Below are 19,028 nucleotides of genomic sequence, written 5' to 3'. Positions count from 1 at the left end.
TGGTGCATGTGTTTACTTTCTCCTCTTGACTGACTAGCCCAGTCTTGGTTGGAGAGAGCTTGACTTCCAGTTTGGTTATATAAGTGCATCTCTCACAGGTTGTGGTGTTGGGTGGTAGGAGGAGAGGGTTGTTAGTGTCCATGAGGCAATTGCTACATTGCCCCAAGATACCCAGATTCATCAAGTGGACAGGGGAAAACACCGGGAGTTAATCCTTAGACATGCCTGGATATGTGCTTATATTTTAAGTACTAAAACCTGTTTTCCTGTTGACAAGTGAGGAAAGTTGAGTGCTGCAGTATTATGTAGATTATTTAGTTCTTGCAATGAGTTTTGAACAAGTCCTGAGCACAAAGAAGACAGTTTACAGTGCTAAAACTCAAAGACTGGCTAGTTCTAAGGGAAAATTTGAAGAGCAGACTTTCTGGCACCAGGAATAGTTTAACCCTAGTTAAACGGCGCTGCGATGCGCAAAACTGCGCAAACACGGGTTTTTAAACAGAAAGTTGAAAGGAATAGAAATAGCCCAAAATGGCCAATAAAACCACAAATTCTGAGCTGAAACCACTCCTCCAGTGACATATAGGCTGCTCAAAGCTCACCACTCTCACTGATGAACAGAGAAGCTTCCTTCTATCTTAGTAAGGTCTGGGCAACACAGAAACTACAAAGCCCAGAATTCAGCAAAATCTGAAAACCGGACACTACTGGTTATAGAAAGGCATAAAATGAGTAGAGAGATAGGATTCTTTTTGTTTTTTTCAAGAATTATAGCAGATACAGCAATACAAACACTTCCAAGGCAGAAAAATGGCTATTGCACTTGAGCGTGTAGCCCACAACAGTTAAACAGTTGAAAACACTTAAAAATCGATCAGTTAAAGTGCAAACTATCATAATTCAAAAAACAGTTCAAATGAGTTGCAAAGTTAATAAAAAATGCTCAGAATAGTATGGTTAGCAAAAATAAGCAATAAAAAGCCAAGCAGAAGTACTTAATCCACTCAAAGTCTCACTTTTCTCTCTCTGCTACTGTAGAACTCTGCAGGATGCCCAGGTAGGACCTTACTGAGGTTATACAGGAGCACAAAATGTGCAAACATGTTTTTTTAAACAGAAAGATGAAAGGGATAGAAATAGCTCAAAATGGTCAATAATACTACAGATTCTGAGCTGAAACCACTCCTCCAGTGACAGATAGGCTGCTCAAAGCTCACCACTCTCACTGATGAACAGAGGAGCTTCCCTCTATCTTAGTAAGGTTTGGGCAACACAGAAACTACAAAACAGCCCAGAATTCAGCAAAATCTGAAAACTGGACACAACTGGTTATAGAAAATAAGTTCATAGGTTCATAGGTTAGTACTAAGCTAACTGCACTTGCGAGCCATTTTAAGCCTAGCCAATTGTTATCCCTTGTGAGACTCAAACCCTGCACCTTGTGTTTGTAAGGCAAACACCTTAACCATTAGGCCACCCTCCCAACCCCAAGTGGGAAACGAGTAGAGAGATAGGATTTTTTTGTATTTTTTTTTTGTTTTTTTCAAGAATTAAAGCAGATACAGCAATACAAACACTTTCAAGGCAGAAAAATGGCTATTGTACTTGAGTGTGTAGCCCTCAACAGTTAAATGGTTGAAAACACTTGAACTTTCTCTCTCCGTTCTTCTCTCTTTTTAGCAACTGCTAATATCAAGAGCTGCAAAACTATACAGAACTAATAATGCAGTATGTGTTAGGTTACTATTACATGCATTTTTCTTACCTCTAGGAACTGCCTATTCTTAACTGCTCCACTGTCTTGAGGTACACATTAACTGATTGTTTCTACTTGGTCTGGCAAGCTGCCTCAAGGTTTCTGCCTGCTCCGTTCACCCTCGCTCTGCTCAGGCTCACTCCACTCCTCTCCCCTACCCCCATTCCCACCCACCCCTACATCAATTATATTTATACTTTCCATAAGCTGTTACCTTTCCTGTTTAACTCCCAATCAATCTCCCAGACACCTAAACCAATATCCTCCCATTCACTCCACCCTAATTATCTTCCTTCTAAATATTTTCCCTTCCTGAATCTTCCTCATTCTTCTCCTTAACTATAGTACCACAACCTTTTCATAACATGTACTATACATCAAAACCTTGTACTATCTTAATCTCCCTTACCTCCATTCTTCTTTTCCTATCCCACACTACCTCCCTACATACTATATTCCACTCCCCAACTTTAACATTTTCCACATCACCCATTGCACCCCACACTAATACCAATAGTTTCTCTGACATCTTATCCTCTTTATTCAACTTCCCTACTTGGCACCTTACAAAAATTAGATCCTTTGTCATCATAATCAAACTAAAATTAATTTGTACCCCCCACCATAGGCCTCTTTTCATTACTCAGCATCCCTCCATAATTACATACCACTACCAGGCCCTCTCTCTATGTGGCGACATTCACCCCAACCCTGGACCAATCAGCCATTCTGCCCAAAATCTTTCTTCTAATGCCAAGAACCTATGCTTCTATACAAATTACATACACAATATCTGTAACAAAACTACTGAATTCCATGCTTGGCTCTCTCACTTCTCCCCAGATAATGTAGCACCCACAGAGACCTGGCTAAAACCACATATCGCTAACACTGAAATAATGTCTCCAGGATATAATATACATAAAAATGACTGGCTACATAAAAAAGGTGGAGGTGTCGCATTAATCTGCCATGATACTTTAGCTGTTACACCATATGATAAACCTATACCAACATTCGGAAATATGGAATTATTACTAGTTAACCTTCACATCAACAACAGAAAACAATTATGTATTGCTATAGTCTGTATTCCCCCAGGTCAAAACATATCTACTCTGGAAGATCTACTATCCTGGACCACCCTCAATATAGCAAATGAAACCAACATTCTTGGCAACACAAATATAAACTGGCAAACTCTCATCTCTGACTCCCCAGTAAATAGTATTAAGTTGCACAGGTTTACTCAACTCATCTCTAACCCCACTCATAAGGTAAAAAAGCAAACAGAATCAACCCTAGACTGGATACTTGTCTCACACCCTCGAAAATTCACCAAGGCAGGGACCCTACCCAATACCTTTAGTGATCATCTTCCTGCCTACACCCATAGAACTCAACTTCAAATAGACAAACTGCATTGTCTAAGAACAACTAGAAATCTTACCCATTTCAATGAACAACTATTCTTAGAGCCTCTAAAAACCCACAACTGGTCCCATACCAAATTTCTACGACTGGATGAAGCAGTCAACTACTTCAATAAAGTCTTTTTAGATATTCTAGTCAGTCTTACTCCCACACGTACCAAAAGAGTAAAGCCTAACGATGCCCCATGGATAACTAAACAAACTAAACAGTTACTTACCTTCAGGGATAAAGCCTGGAAGGAATGGCATAGAAACAGAACCCCACAACTTGAACTCAGATATATACAACTCCATATCAATGCTAAAAAGCAATCATCAATGATTAAAAAAGCTATTTCTCCACTAAACTCACTACCCAACAAAATAACCCCAAATTGTTCTGGAACTCTGTTTCCTCTCTCCTAAATCCTGTTACTCAACACTACCCCTCCCCATCTCCTGACAAAGACCCTCAAGAAATTGCCCAAGCCTTCAATTCTCATTGTGTTGATACTATCCAAAAACTTGTTAATGGTTTCTCTCTACAAACTAACAAAAGTATAATTGGCAACATAAATGACAATACACTCTCTAATCACTCCCCCTACATCAATTGCAATTCCAACAAAAACCCATCCACTCCTCTATTTACATTATAACCAGTACCCACCTCTCTAGTTCGTAAACTGCTCTCAAAACTAAAACCATGCTCCCCCTCTTCCGATGGCCTTCCAGCTCAATACCTAAAATGTGCAGCAAATTCTATAGCTCTTCCAATTAGCATTCTCATTAATCAATCAATCTCTGAATCATATGTCCCACAACTATGGAAAAACTCAATTATTACTCCCCTTCACAAAGGCGGTAACACCAGTGATCTATCTAACTACCGGCCCATCTCCATACTTCCACCTCTATCTAAAATTTTAGAAAAGTGTATTCATTCTCAATTGCTAAAACATCTCACAGGCAATAACCTACTTGCATCCACCCTACATGGTTTTCGGTCAGCACACAGCACAACAGCCCTACTGTCATTTACCAACACTGTATACAAAGCTACTGATGCAGACCTACTAACATCAGTGATCCTGCTAGACCTATCAAAAGCTTTTAATACAGTGTCCCACTCAAAACTACTTTTACAACTTGAGACCATAAACTGCTCCCCACACACGCTATCCTGGTTCCATAACTATCTACACAACAGAAAACAATCTGTTAGATGGCAAAGTAAGCAATCCAATCACCTACTCAACAACACAGGCGTTCCCCAAGGGTCTGTTCTTGGGCCCTTGCTTTTTAACATATTTATTAATAATCTCCATAAAGCATCCCTGCAAAGTACACTCATTCAATACGCAGACAATTCGACAATAATTACATCCTCTAACAACATCTTAGATCTCCTAAAGTTAACACAAAATGCATTTACTTCCATCAAATCCTGGCATAACGAAGCTCAACTGCTACTTAATCCCAAAAAATCAAAACTTTCCCTCTGCACAACCAAACCTCTAACTCTAGACTTTAAAATATTATCTCAAAACAATACAGAAATTGAAATTGTAAAAACAGCCAAACTACTTGGCATCACAATTGATGACAAACTATGCTTTGAGAATCATATACTCCATTCAATCAAAAAGACCCATTTTAAGCTTGGCAAACTCTATAGGCATAAACTCTATTTGGACAAGTTTACCAAGTTGAAACTAGTTAATAATCTACTTCTACCCTCCCTCCTCTATGATTGCCCCATTTTCACTAACTTACACACATCTCTCCTGAACAAACTGTAGTCGAGCTACTATAAAATAGCCAAGTTTGTCTCCAACATGCCGACTCACACACATTATTGCCTGGCCATTAAATCAATAAACTGGTTTGAGTTCTAAATCAATAAACTGGTTTGAGTTCTCTCATTACCTACATTACTCCCAACTTACTCTCATCAACAAACTACTAAATAATCCAAACTTCTGCCCAACCCTTCAAGCTATAATACAAACACACCCCCCTACTCAGCATCTTAGGTCCTCTAACAAACAACTCTTAACTATAACTAAACCCAACAAAAGAGCTGGACAATGTCTCTATTCCCATGCCATTGCCAAACTTTGTAATGTGCTCTCTTTCTCTTACTCAACTAGACTCTTTAAAAACATTTAAATTTGCACTAAAAGCACACTATTTCAATAACCTTGTCTGTTCTTGTAGTCATATAATTAAACCACCTTAAATGTTTTGGCCACGATACACTACAAATACTTTTACTAACTTAATATAGTTGCAATTTACACTATCTGTCTTCGTATCCAATCTCTCTTGCTTTCTTTATTTCTGTGGCTGAATAAACAGAATTGATTAAACAGTACTCTTACTTATGAGAATATACAAACAAAATTACTAAAAATCTAACACACTGTGTTTATTTTCTTGTATTGTATACGTCTATAATATGTATTTTCTTGTATATCTACTTCAATTTGTATTGTGTTATGTAAAATTTCTGTGGTTGTATGGAGCTTTTCTCCCCGGGCCTCCACTGAAAATGGGTCATTGGCCCAGTGGACTTTCCCGGTCAACAAATGTCAATAAATAAATAATCCATCAGTTAAAGTGCAAACAGTATCAGAATTCAAAAACAGTTCAAATAAGTTGCAAAGTTAATGCAAAATGCTCAGAATAGTGCGGTTAGTGAAAATAAGCAATAAAAAGCAAAACAGAGGTACTTAATCCACTCAAAGTCTCCCTTTTCTCTCTCTGCTGCTGTAGAACTCTACAGGATACCCAGGCAGGATCTTGCTGAGGTAATACAAGTGCTAAACTGCACAAATATGGGTTTTTAAACAGAAAGATGAAAGGGTGAGAAATGGCCCAAAATGCCGAATAAAACTACAGATTCTGAGCTGAAACTACTCCTTCATTGACAGATAGGCTGCTCATAGCTTACCACTCTCATTGATAATCAGAGGAGCCTTCCTTCTATCTTAATAAGGTCTGGGCAACACAGAAACTACAAAACTGCCCAGAATTCATCAAAATCTGAAAACCGGACACTACTGGTTATGGAAAGGTGGGAAACGAGTAGAGAGATAGGATTTTTTTGTATTTTTTTTTTGTTTTTTTTCAAGAATTAAAGCAGATACAGCAATACAAACACGTTAAAAGCAGAAAAATGGCTGTCACACTTGAATGTATAGCCCACAACAGTTAAGCAGTTGAAAACACTTACAAAATCAATCAAAGTGTAAACAGTATCACAATTCAAAAAACAGTTCAAATAAGTTGCAAAGTTAATAAAAAATGCTTGGAATACTGTGGTTAGTGAAAATAAGCAATAAAAAGCAAAACAGAGGTACTTAATCCACTCAAAGTCTCCATTTTCTCTCTCTGCTACTGTAGAACTCTACAGGACACCCAGGTAGGCCATTGCTGAAGTAATACAAGAGCAAAAATCGTGCGAACATGGGTTTTTAAAAAGAAAGATGAAAGGGATAGAAATAGCCCAAAATGCCCAATAAAACTACAGATTCTGAGCTGAAACCACTCCTCCAGTGACAGGCTGCTCAAAGCTCACCACTCTAACTGATGATCAGAGAAGCTTCCTTCTATCTTAGTAAGGTCTGGGCAACACAGAAACTGCAAAACAGCCCAGAATTCAGCAAAATCTGAAAACTGGACACTACTGGTTATAGAAAGGTGGGAAATGAGTTGAGAGATAGGATTTTTTTGATTTTTTTTTTTCAAGAATTAAAGCAGATACAGTTATACAAACACTTTCAAGGCAGAAAAATGTCTATCTCACTTGAATGTGTAGCCCACAATGGTTAAACAGTTGAAAACACTTAAAAATCGATCAGTTAAAGTGCAAACAGTATCAGAATTCAAACAACAGTTCAAATAAGTTGCATAGTTAATGAAAAATGCTTGAAAAAGTGTGATTAGAGAGAATAAGCAATAAAACCAAAACAGAGGTACTTAATCCACTCAAAGTCTTCCTTTTCTCTCACTGCTGCTGTAGAACTCTGCAGGACACCCAGGTAGGATTTTGCTGAGCTAATACAAGTGCAAAAAATGCACAAACATGAGTTTTTAAACAGAAGGATGAAAGGGATAGAAATAGCCCAAAATGCCCAATAAAACTACAGATTCTGAGCTGAAACCACTCCTCCAGTGACAGGCTGCTCAAAGCTCACCACTCTCACTGATGATCAGAGAAGCTTCCTTCTATCTTAGTAAGGTCTGGGCAACACAGAAACTGCAAAACCGCCCAGAATTCAGCAAAATCTGAAAACCAGACACTACTGGTTATAGAAAGGTGGGAAACGAGTAGAGAGATAGGATTTTTTGGGTTTTTTTTCAAGAATTAAAGCAGATACAGCAATACAAACACTTTCAAGGCAGACAAATGGCTATCGCACTTGAGTATGTAGCCCACAACAGTTAAACAGTTGAAAATACTTAGAAATCAATCAGTTAAAGTGCAAACAGTATCAGAATTAAAAAAAAAAAATTCAAATAAGTTGCAAAGTTAATACAAAATGCTCAGAATAGTGCAGTTAGTGAAAATAAGAAATAAAAAGCAAAACAGAGGTACTTAATCCCCTCAACGTCTCTTTTTTCTATCTTTGCTGCTGTAGAACTCTGCAGGACACCCAGGTAGGATCTTGCAGAGCTAATACAAGCCAAAAAATGCGCAAATATGGGTTTTTAAACAGAAAGATGAAAGGGATAGAATTAGCCCAAAATAGCCAATAAAACTACAGATTCTGAGCTGAGACCACTCCTCCAGTGACAGATAGGCTACTCAAAGCTCACCACTCTCACTGATGAACAGAGGAGCTTCATTCTATCTTAGTAAGGTCTGGGCAACACGCAAACTACAAAACAGCCCAGAATTCAGCAAAATCTGAAAAATTGGCACTACTGGTTATAGAAAGGCAGGAAACGAGTAGAGAGATAGGATTTTTTTGTATTTTTTTTCAAGAATTAAAGCAGATACAGCAATACAAACACCTTCAAGGCAGAAAAATGGCTATCACACTTGAGTGTGTAGCCCACAACAGTTAAACAGTTGAAAACACTTACAAATTGATCATTTAAAGTGCAAACAGTATCAGAATTCAGAAAACAGTTCATATAAGTTGCAAAGTTAATGAAAAATGCTCGGAATAGTGCGGTTAGTGAAAATAAGCAATGAAAAGCAAAACAGAGGTACTTAATCCACTCAAAGTCTCCATTTTCTCTCTCTGCTGCTATAGAACTCTGCAGGATGCCTAGGCAGGATCTTGCTGAGATAATACAAGTGTAAAAACCACGTAAACATGGGTTTTTAAACAGAAAGATGAAAGGGATAGAAATTGCCCAAAATACCCATAAAACTACAGATTCTGAGCTGAAATTTAGGTTAGATAATGCAGTTTTAAAATGTAAGTTCATAATAAAGCATTGTGACTATAAAGTTAATGCATAAGGGCTTTTTTCTGGTACTTACGTATTATTGCAACCAGATTTTTGTGCTTGCGACTTTTGCATTCTGTCAACAGTTGTGAAGCTTTTCTTTTCAGAAAGAAAAATCAAGGAATGCACAGTAAGTAAGTGAGTGCTTGTTGAAGTATCGGAATTGTATTTTTAGGCAGTTAAAAACCTTTAGTGAAGCTTCTGGTCATTTATAAACATTTTGAATTTACAGACAAGTAGCGAGACCTTTATAAGCAGTCGCTGCTGATAGTAAGAACGTGATTCCTTACATGGTGAAGGATGACTATGTTTTTACTAACCCGAGTTTAAGTCTGAAAGCTAAACAATGTGAAATATTAGTTGATTCCCTCAACACACACACACCACAGGACTGCAATTGATACTGCAAAGGTATGCAAAATGCAAGGTCAAGACAACTGGCCTAGATACTGCAGAAAAGAGGGAATACTGTATGCAAAAAGTAAATGTTTAAAACTTGCACATTTGCCCTACGGTCCAAATAGCAGTTACATAGCTGGTTAAAATTATGCTGCAGAATAAAATAAAAGTTGAGTACTGGCCATGAACATTCACAGGGAATGTTTTTGATTACCTTGCCTTAGCCTTGATTGTAATCAGCAAAGCAGGAGATGTCTTGTGGAGCAGCAGAGTGGTGTTCACCACAAAAGTGTGACAAGCGAGGGAGGAGTCAACAAATTTACAGTTATTCCTCTCCCTGCCTCATACTGTGTGTGTGGTACGTTAGCTGTAATTTGCTTACACTCCCCTTTCCACCTTAATACAACTGTTTTCCATGACACAGCACGACTTTCGCAAGCGTGAAAATCTGGTTGCGATAATATATAAGTACCCTTTTTTATACTTACAGTGTCAGTGGTGCAATAGATAGCATGCTTACCTTTGGTGCAGAAGGTTGTGGGTTCTATTCCCACACCATATAGATGGATTGATGACACTGCAGTGCAGCATTAGTGAATGTTACACTCCTGAATGTGTTATCCTTCAGATGAGATGTTAAACTGAGGTTTCATCTGGCTGAGTTGGTGATAACGCAGGGGAATTTAAAAGATCACACAGCACATATTGAAAAGAGAAGGGGAAATCCCTTTATGCTATGGTCAAAATTCCTCTAGTAGTATAAATACCACTTCAGGTGCCCCAGGATAGAGGCCACTAGACTAGTGTGATTAGCCCAGTCAACAAAGGATAAATAAATAAATTGCAATACAAGAAACTTTCACAAAAGTATTATGCAATGTTATATAGTCAATTTCAGAGTGGCTGCAGTTATTTTATATATTTAGTTTTGTTTTTACTGGCTAGTGCTTATGCTGTTCAGCACTTTTTTGTTTGCCAGTTATTAAGATAACTAGCTCTGTCTCCATAGAATTGAGCATGTGAGGCAAGCTAAGGAAGAAGACAGTTGTAATAAGAAAGCAAATGGGACATGGCTAAAGCTGATGCAACAGAAAATGCAACAAGTAACAATTATTTAAATAAAAATAATCAGAAAGGATCAGACTGTGCAGTGGAATAAACCAAATTTCCAAACACCTCTTTTTATTACCAGAGGATGCAGCAATCATAGCAGGAGGAGGATGGTCACAACTGAGTAGTACAGGAAAAAAGCTAACAAAAAACACACCCCTTTCTGGCCTAGTCATTCATTCTGCATGCCAGTAATCAAGTTTATGTCATGTAGGGAGGAGTCAAGGCTTATACCTCTACAGTGATGAGTCAGACTCAGCACTGAAAGTTGAAATTTTAATTAACTCTCTTTACTTCAGAATTATCAAAATGCTGCTGGCAGTGGTCACAGATAATAGCGGAGTCATTCTAATATTGTTCCAAATATTGATATGGTATAGGAAAGAACTGCTTCTACTGACTGAAACATTCACACTTTTGCTGAAATGTGTTCACAGATTAATTTTGTTTTCCCAATGTTTGTAAATACGGAATCTGATAACAAAAATCAACTCATTTCCCTTCTCCATTAGATGACTATAAGGAACTTGTAGATGAGCTTGAAAATAAATGGATCTCAATGAGGAGGAACATGCTGATTAGATTTACCATAAGGTCCTTAGATTTGGTGTTCTTAATAAATATGAAACATTAACATTTTGGCTGAGAAATTGGTCTGTCAGTTGCCTTAGAGGATTAAGGAGCTGTTAACGAACTGTTTCCTGTGGCTCATTGGTGCAAGGTTTGATTCCCCTCAGCCTCCATTGTATAACAGTGAGCAACTCATTTAACCAGATGCTGTTCCTGGGTCGAGACTGCATAAGGTCCATGGAGATCAGTGCTCTACACAGAAAATAAACAAAGAAATGAATGAATGGTCCATGGAGATTAGTGGTCTTCCATGGAAATCAAATACAAAAAAAATAAATAAATTGTAGAGCTTTTCGAAGAGAGAAATATATTTATGAAATGTGAAGTCAATGAGTGATCTCAGTTTCTGTCTTCCTTCTGCATCTACTGTTTAGTTCAGCATAATGTCATTTGCTCTTGTATTTTGAAGAATTAAGGAAAACTGTCTTTGAAGCTCTTAATGTGATTCCTATAGACATTAAATGGTTAGATATAGTTTATGGTGTATCTGACAGTTATATCCACTTGATCAGATTTTTCTGTTTTGATTTGGAACAAATCATTTAACTGCTGCAAAATCTAGAAAATGATTCTTGTTGATTTTGTTGTATCTTTGGAAAGGGAAACAAAGCCATCTAAATTTAAGGGAAATAATATATTATTGTTTAGAGATGTGCATCTCTGTGACGTGATTCAGAAGGCATAACTTATACTGGAATACATATCTCTGACTGATGAAAGCAAAAAAAAAAAAAAACATTAGTGTTATGAACACCTTTACTAATGTCGTTGTCTCTTCCTGTTGCAGAACTTCCTGTACTTTTAAATGTGCAGCTTTTAGAGTTCTGTCTTGTAGGAAAACTTGGGTTAATGGATGGCCTTATAATAAGAATGCAGTATTATAGCTTAGAAATCATCTTGTGGAGATGGACCTGCATATGAGAAGACTTGGGTGCCTACCTTTTGTAGCTAAGCTAGCATGTTAAAGTAACCTCAAAGAGACTCTGTCTGCTTACTGACATTCTTCTTTGGAATCTAATTCTTAATAATGCTAGAGCAAGAGATCTGTTTTCATTAAGAAGAGGCATTTTTGCCAACACTGTTCCTTAGGAGGTGAGTCCTGTTGAGGCAGGCCATATGGAGAGGTCCCTTTACAGAAGACAGCACAGGCAAGGATTCTAGGGTCATAGTTTATATACTATAAGGAAAATAACAGATGAGAAACAGAAGTTTTCAATAGTTTGGGGAGGCAGCAATGATGTTGCAGCATAAATAATTAAATAAATTAAAATAGTGGATGTAATTAAGGAAAAATGTATGCAATAAAAAGTATCTATGTAATATGCACACAAGAAAAAGACGATATGACCTTCTACCAACTATGGTCTCAGGTTTCTGTGTAGCAATTTAATAAGTCCTATGTGATTCTAAATACTAGGATCAGAGAAAGCAAACTGAATGGAGATGAAGTATGTCCAGACCAAGAATTAAATGTGGCACAGATGACAGTATCATGGCTGCTTTCTGGCAAAGAATCCTGGGTGTCTTAGGGTGCAAAATGCTTAAAAACATTTCAGAAATGGAAGGGCCTTAACTGCAGTGCAAACTCGATCCTTTATGCTTCCATACTACATCTTTATTTATTTCATTTTGTTATGCAGAATATTCTTTCTAAACCTAGAGAAGCTGGGTTGTCACAGTATCTCAGAAAGACTGTCTAAGCTCTTGATTTACTTACCTATATGCCACTGATTAAAGATAACTTATTTTCTTTAGGGAAGGGAGGGGCAGAGGTAGACGATCTATTAGACTGAGAGTATAAGCTGCATGGTTCAAAGAGAAGAATGTTGTACAATAATGGTGGCTAAACATTTTCTGATTAAGCTGCTAATTTCTAAAAGTAGTCTATGTTCTGCTTTGCTGAGAAACAAGTTTAAACTGTCATGTAAGAGAAAATAGAAAGTGTTGTTAAATATTATTATTGATATTTATAATACTTCGTGCATAACTCTGAAATGTAATTGCACTGCTGTATGGTACAGGTGTTAGGTATTCGTGGTCTGGTTTCAAGTCTGATGCATGCTATCTACTATTTACTTCCTTGTGGCACTAATACTTACAGTGCTGTCTGGCTGTAGAGGTAATCTGCAATTCGTTAATTTCTCCTTTGTCAACCTTACAGTGACTGTTGTTCGATCTGTACTGGTTATTCAAATGAGGTCATGGCTGAAAACTTTTGTATCAGTTGCCTTATACAGTTACCAAATGGAAAAAGGCTGCAGTTATAATAATGCTTAAATTAATGCTGTTTTTTTTTCATTTTTCAGTATAAACATGGGAAATGAAGGCAGTTCAATTATTGATGGAACAGCTGAAGATGTTGGTATTGAGCTATATTATATTTGCAAGAATAAGAAAACCACTTATGCATACTACAAAGAAAACAACTTCAAAAATTTACTAGAGAATGGATGTGATGTTTTAAGAGCCTTGGAATTCAAGCAATACAATTTTAGATATGACTTAGTAGCAGAAATTGATGACGACCTACACAATGAAACTCATTGCAGGAATAAGAAAACAATCTTCACAAAGACAAAAGAAATATTCCACGGAATTAAAAAACAGCATTCATCCACTATTTTAAAAAACATGACAATGTTAGGAGCAGATTTTGTTTGCAAATCATTTATGTCTAAATCCAAGTTATTACTGCTGGCCGTTCCTTTAGTTGGTGCAGGAACAGTTGTTAGTCTAGCTTGTCTTGATGTTCTTTCTAACATTATCAATCCACAGTTAGAGGAGATTTCTGAAACTGTAGGGCTTGCATTAAGAAGAGAAATCAGCATTCAGAAGGGCATGAAACTCCTTCAGTTAATAGAAAACTATGCCACTCGCATTACTACTTTTATAAACAACAACAGCAAAATACAAGAAGAAACCAATGTATCAGAGAGACAAATAAGCAAACATATAACATTTGTTGCAGGAGATATTAACTACCATCCCAGTGAGTTTAATCTGTGGGCATGGGCAACTGGAGCATATTTCCATCTCTGCATGTGTGACGTGCTTCTAAAGTTTAAGATTTATGACAGACAAATGCTTGTAAAATATGCTGAAAAATATAAGTCTGATCTAGATATACTTTCTAAGAAAGTAGGGGAAAACATAATTCTGAAATTCAAAAACTATCTAGTTTTCAAAAAGGTCATCTTCAAAGATGAATTTGAAAATCAGGAATACATAGTAAAATTCAAAAGCCATTTAAATGATGCTGACTATAAGAAAATAAAAGAAACATTTCTAGAACGGAGACTGTGGTATCACTGCAATACAATGAAGGAATGTTTTCAGTTATTTATAGATGAACATGGTCATAATCATATCTCTCAACCTCTTAGAGTAAGAAATCGGAACAAAGTCATGAAAAAAGTGGCACAGATATGGACACGTTTTAAACATTGCTTTTAAAAACATAGAAAGTTGATAGAATAACAGGTTTTGAATTAGCATGAATTTTCTGAAGGGTATGAAGTTGAAAATTCAAATGTCTGTCATTATTTTCCAGCTTCAGTCTTTAATGATTTACCACTAATTTGCCAGAAAGCCACAATTTTATGAAAAATGGACCAAAAATATAAGGCAAAAATCTGGACATTCTGTGAAAATCTGTACAGTTGAGAGGTATGGATAATGCTGTGACAGAAAATGTAGACTCAACAGCTGTAGATCAGACAGGACCTTCAGTCAATCACATATAGGTGGTTCATTTTGCCATTTCATGAATTGCATCTCACCATTTGTAGTTTTTACTTCTTTTACTAAATTTTTTTTATTATTTCAAATAAGATGTCTTAAGAAATATTACATGAAATAAAGCTAAATAACATATTTACAATTCTAAATCTTTACTAACTTCAAACCATTATATAACTATTTACATTGGTGTCTATGCAAATAACATTGACATTCTATATTATATAAAGTTAGAAACATAAGATAATATATCTTCTTCGATCTTTTCGAGTATTTCCAGTACTTTCATCCAAGAGTAATAGTAAGAAGTAGATCTTTTAGTTCTGTCCTTCACTGTTAATATTTCCATGTGAGCAACTGTTGTTATTAAATTCTCAAATTCCTTGAAAGTAGGAGAAGCCTCATTTTTCCAGTGTATAGTTATGATTTTACGTGAAATTGCCAATAGTGACCATAGGATTTTAGTGTCTTTTTTTAGTACACAGTTTGGAATAGGAGAGTTGAATAAAATTAAAGACTTTGTTAATTGAAAATTATCATTATAAACAGTCTGAAAAAAATAGTTAATGGATTTCCAGTACATATTGAGACATATACATTCATAAAAAAACATGCTGCCAATCTGCTTTTATCTTGGTATGGCATCTCCAACATTGATCTTCAATAGAATACATTTTGACTAACCTATGTGGTATATAGAAACGTCTGTGTAGATATCTCCAAGTGAATAATTGCCAGTATTTTGATAATGTAGAAAATTTGGAAGATTTTGGAATATTACTTTTTTCTTCTTCAATTGGGGGATGGTTGTTTATTAAAGTATAATAATCCCAGTGTGATTTTTCATAATAGTTTTTTTGTTTTTTTAACAATTTTATAGATATTAGACAAATAACCTGTACCCTGATAAGGCTGTTTTGTGATAAGAATAAGGTATTCAATGAGTTTTGGAGCTTCATGTCTAACTGAAGGTTACATTTGTTCTATTCTATTTATAAGAAAATGCCTTAGATTTTTGTAAAAACAACCAATTGTCTTTATTTATATTATAGTTATAAATTATCTGTTCATTTGTTAGAATTTTCCTTTTCTCTATAAGTTGATGCCAAAAGAGTAATGTTTCTTCTTTAAGTATATTTATTTTAGATATTTGGAATGTATCTAGAATATTTGGTGTAAAAGCTATAGGGAAAATAAGAAAAATCCAAGAATTAATATTTGGTATTTTGTTTATATATGTTTTGAACACTGAAAGTGTAGAGCTTATACAGTTTGATGACAATTTATTAATATTATTCCTTTTCCCTAAAAAATAATCTTTTAACATCCATGTAAGGGGTGATGATGTTACTGTTAAGTTATCTTGTATGTGATTATAATTGATTTCTATGTAAATCTGCTCATGGGCTTGTTTCCATATAGGTGTGTATGAATTATTTAACCATAGTGTTATGTTTTTAATAACAGATGAGGTAATATATAAATCAATATCCGGTAAATTAATTCCACCATCTTCCCAATCTGGTAAATGTTTATTTAAGGCTATACGGGGTTTATTTGGAAACCATAGAAAATTTAAAATTAGTTTATTGTATCTTTGAATAATATATTTGGGAGGTGGCAATGAAAAATTTTGTATTAAGTATAATATTTTGGGAAATATGATTATTTTAATAAGATATAACCTGTCTGCTGTTGAAAAGATATATGTATTCCAGTAACCAATTGTTTGTTCTATTTTTCTAGTATTTTATTATAGTTAAATATTAGAGAATCTGTTAATTCATTGAGTAGATTTATTCCCAGATATAATAATTTGCTTTCTGTTACTATATATTTGGAAAATCTTTTGTTTATATTATTTTTTTTACAATTACAGGGCATAATTTTAGTTTTGTTTTCATTAAATTTTAAGCCTGAAATATTTTGAAATTTATTCATGGAGTTAAATAGAGCATTCAAAGACTCATTTGCATCTGAGAGAGTTAATAGTATGTCATCAGCAAAGAGTTGGATTTTAAGGTTTAACATTTTATTAATACAAATGCCCTTTATGTTATTGTTTGATCTGGTTTGATTTGCAAATGGTTCTATGAGTAATGCAAATAACAATGGTGATAAAGGGCAACCTTGTTTAGTTCCCTTTTTGATTGTTATAGGGCCTGATCTATGCGATCTTAGTTTAACATATGCGGTAGATTTTTCATATAGTATTTGGATAAGATTATTAAAATTAGAAGGAAAGTTATATTCTTTTAAAACTAGTGAAAGTTCCAGTTAACCGAATGAAAAGCTTTATTAATATCTAATGAGATTACATTTAAATCTAGGACTTTATGTTTGCTATAATCTATTAATGTTAGTATTCTTTTAATATTATCTGAAGTATTTCTTCCTTTAGTAAAACCTGTTTGATCTTTGTGAATTAAGAAAGGAAGAAAGTGTTTGATCCTATCTGCGTATATAGCCATAAACATCTTATAGTCTATATTGAGTAATGATATTGGCCTATATGAGGAACACTGCTTCTCATCTTTATCTGGTTTGATAATTGGGGATATCAATGAATATTTCCAAGAGGGTGGTATATTCAAATCTTTCTTGGCTATATCATATACTTTTAATAATAAGGATATGGCTTGATTGGGTATTAATTTGTACATTTCTGGTAGCATATTGTCTGGGTCAGGTGCTTTATTTGTCTTGAGCTTTTTAACTTGTGATTTTAATAATGTCATGTTGATTGGTTTGCTTATAATGTCTATTTGTTCTTGTGTTAATTTAATATGAATATTATTTTCTAAGTATTTTTTTATATCCTTAGTAGGTGTATCTTGAGTGTTTATGGAATTATCAATGTTAAATTGGAGTCTGAATGCTTCTAAAATATCATTTAGTTCTGTAACTCTTTTGTTAGTATTAGGAATAAATATTTCTTTTATTTGCTTAGATTTAATTTTTTTTTGTTCTATTAGTTAAGTGTCTCAGGTGTGCTGAATTAGTAGAGTATGAGTTTATTTTTATATTTTCTAAGTTAATCATAATCTTATGATGTAACAATTCTGTATACTTCTTATTGATTTGTGTAAGTTCTTGAACTTAAGTGGTATTACCCTTTTGTATTTCCAGTTTCAATTTATCTGCTTTGTTTTGTAAGTCTAGCATATATTTATTCCATAACTTCCTTTTACTTATGTACCAGGATAATATTTTACCATATGTAACTGCTTTTAATGAATCCCAGGCATATATTTCTGAAATATCTTCTGTGTAATTTATTTCTAGAAAGTTTTTGATTGTTTCTTCATAAAATTCTTTGAAATCTGTCAATTTTGTGATATAGGAAGGTATCCTAGTAATGGGATTTGAATAAAATGGTGTAAGCTCTATCTCAAAGACTATGGCATTATGATCAGATAAGGAACAATTTATAATTTCGACTTTGTCAATTTTTGTTATTAGGTCATTGGCAATATATATTCTATCAATTCTAGAGTTAGTTTTATATCTATGAGAATAAAATGTGAAGATTAGTGAGTCTGGTTCTGCAAATTCATTTATATCTTTTAAATACAATGTATCTATACATTTTGATAGTGCTTTAGAGATAGGTTATTTTCTTCTTTTATATTTAGAATCTGTATCTTTTTCATTCATTATACAGTTGAGGTATCCTGCCAATATCAGGCTACCCTTAGTTAAATGAATTATTTCTTCAAAGTGCTGTTTAACTGTTTTTAATCCTAGTCCTGGGATCCAATATAGATTTACTAACATATAGATTCTCTTATTTAATTCTATTGAAGCTAGAAAAAACATACCTGATGTATCTTGATGCGTAGTAATTATTTTAGGTGTTATAGTTGAGTTTCGAAGTAGTATAGCTACTCCTCTTTTTTTTGTTTTGTATTGAGAGTTTATTAGTACTGTCTAATTATTAATATTTAAGTTGTTTATATCTCTATCTAATAAGTGTGTCTCTTGTAAGATGACTATTTGTGGTTTATGTACTTGAATAGGCTACTCCTTTTATTACTATTATTTAGACCATTAACATTTATGGATAAACATTTCATTTCCTAGTTTTGAGTTTGTTTTATGTGTGAGTTTATGTAAATATTGTTTATTTTTAGTTCCATCTTGGATACAGAATTCAAAAAGTTTTTCTTGTATGATTTTTGCATGTTTCTGAGTGACACCAAAGTGATATAATACAAAAAAACAAAGAACTTCCAAACTTGTAATTCTTAACCTTAAAAAACATTCCCTATCGCTATGAGGTAATATACCTCTTTGTTTGGTTAGTGAATCTAACCAAACAAACTTTCTACCCTCACAAATAATATTTGGATCAGTTTCTCTTATCCTCTTAGTTTTTAAATAAAGATAATTGAATAATATATTAAGATAATCTAATCAGCTAAAATATATAAATATATTCTTTACTCTTATCTTATTGTAATTCAATAATACTTATTTCTAATCAGGTTTCAAAAAGGTACAAATATTTAGATTAA

The 19,028-nt window shown here is 34.5% G+C and overlaps 1 protein-coding gene across 2 annotated transcripts in view; it reads left to right on the top strand.

The window, feature by feature from the left end:
- The window catches only part of LOC122808848, a 769,817-nt gene that overhangs the window by 256,805 nt on the left and 493,984 nt on the right, over window positions 1-19,028 (top strand). The window contains exon 2 of one of the 2 annotated variants that reach the window (XM_044079944.1): window positions 13,080-14,271. The exons of the other annotated variant lie outside the window; for it this stretch is intronic. Within the exon in view, the coding sequence (XP_043935879.1) occupies window positions 13,087-14,226 (1,140 nt within the window). The 5' untranslated portion in view covers window positions 13,080-13,086 and the 3' untranslated portion in view covers window positions 14,227-14,271. Of the gene's footprint in view, window positions 1-13,079; window positions 14,272-19,028 lie in introns of those variants that run through there. 2 annotated transcript variants of the gene reach the window in all.

This window comes from Protopterus annectens, chromosome 1.part1, assembly GCF_019279795.1.
Source record: "Protopterus annectens isolate FY-2018-M chromosome 1.part1, PAN1.0, whole genome shotgun sequence".
NCBI lineage: Eukaryota > Metazoa > Chordata > Ceratodontiformes > Protopteridae > Protopterus > Protopterus annectens.
This window is presented reverse-complemented; position numbering and strand designations above follow the sequence as displayed.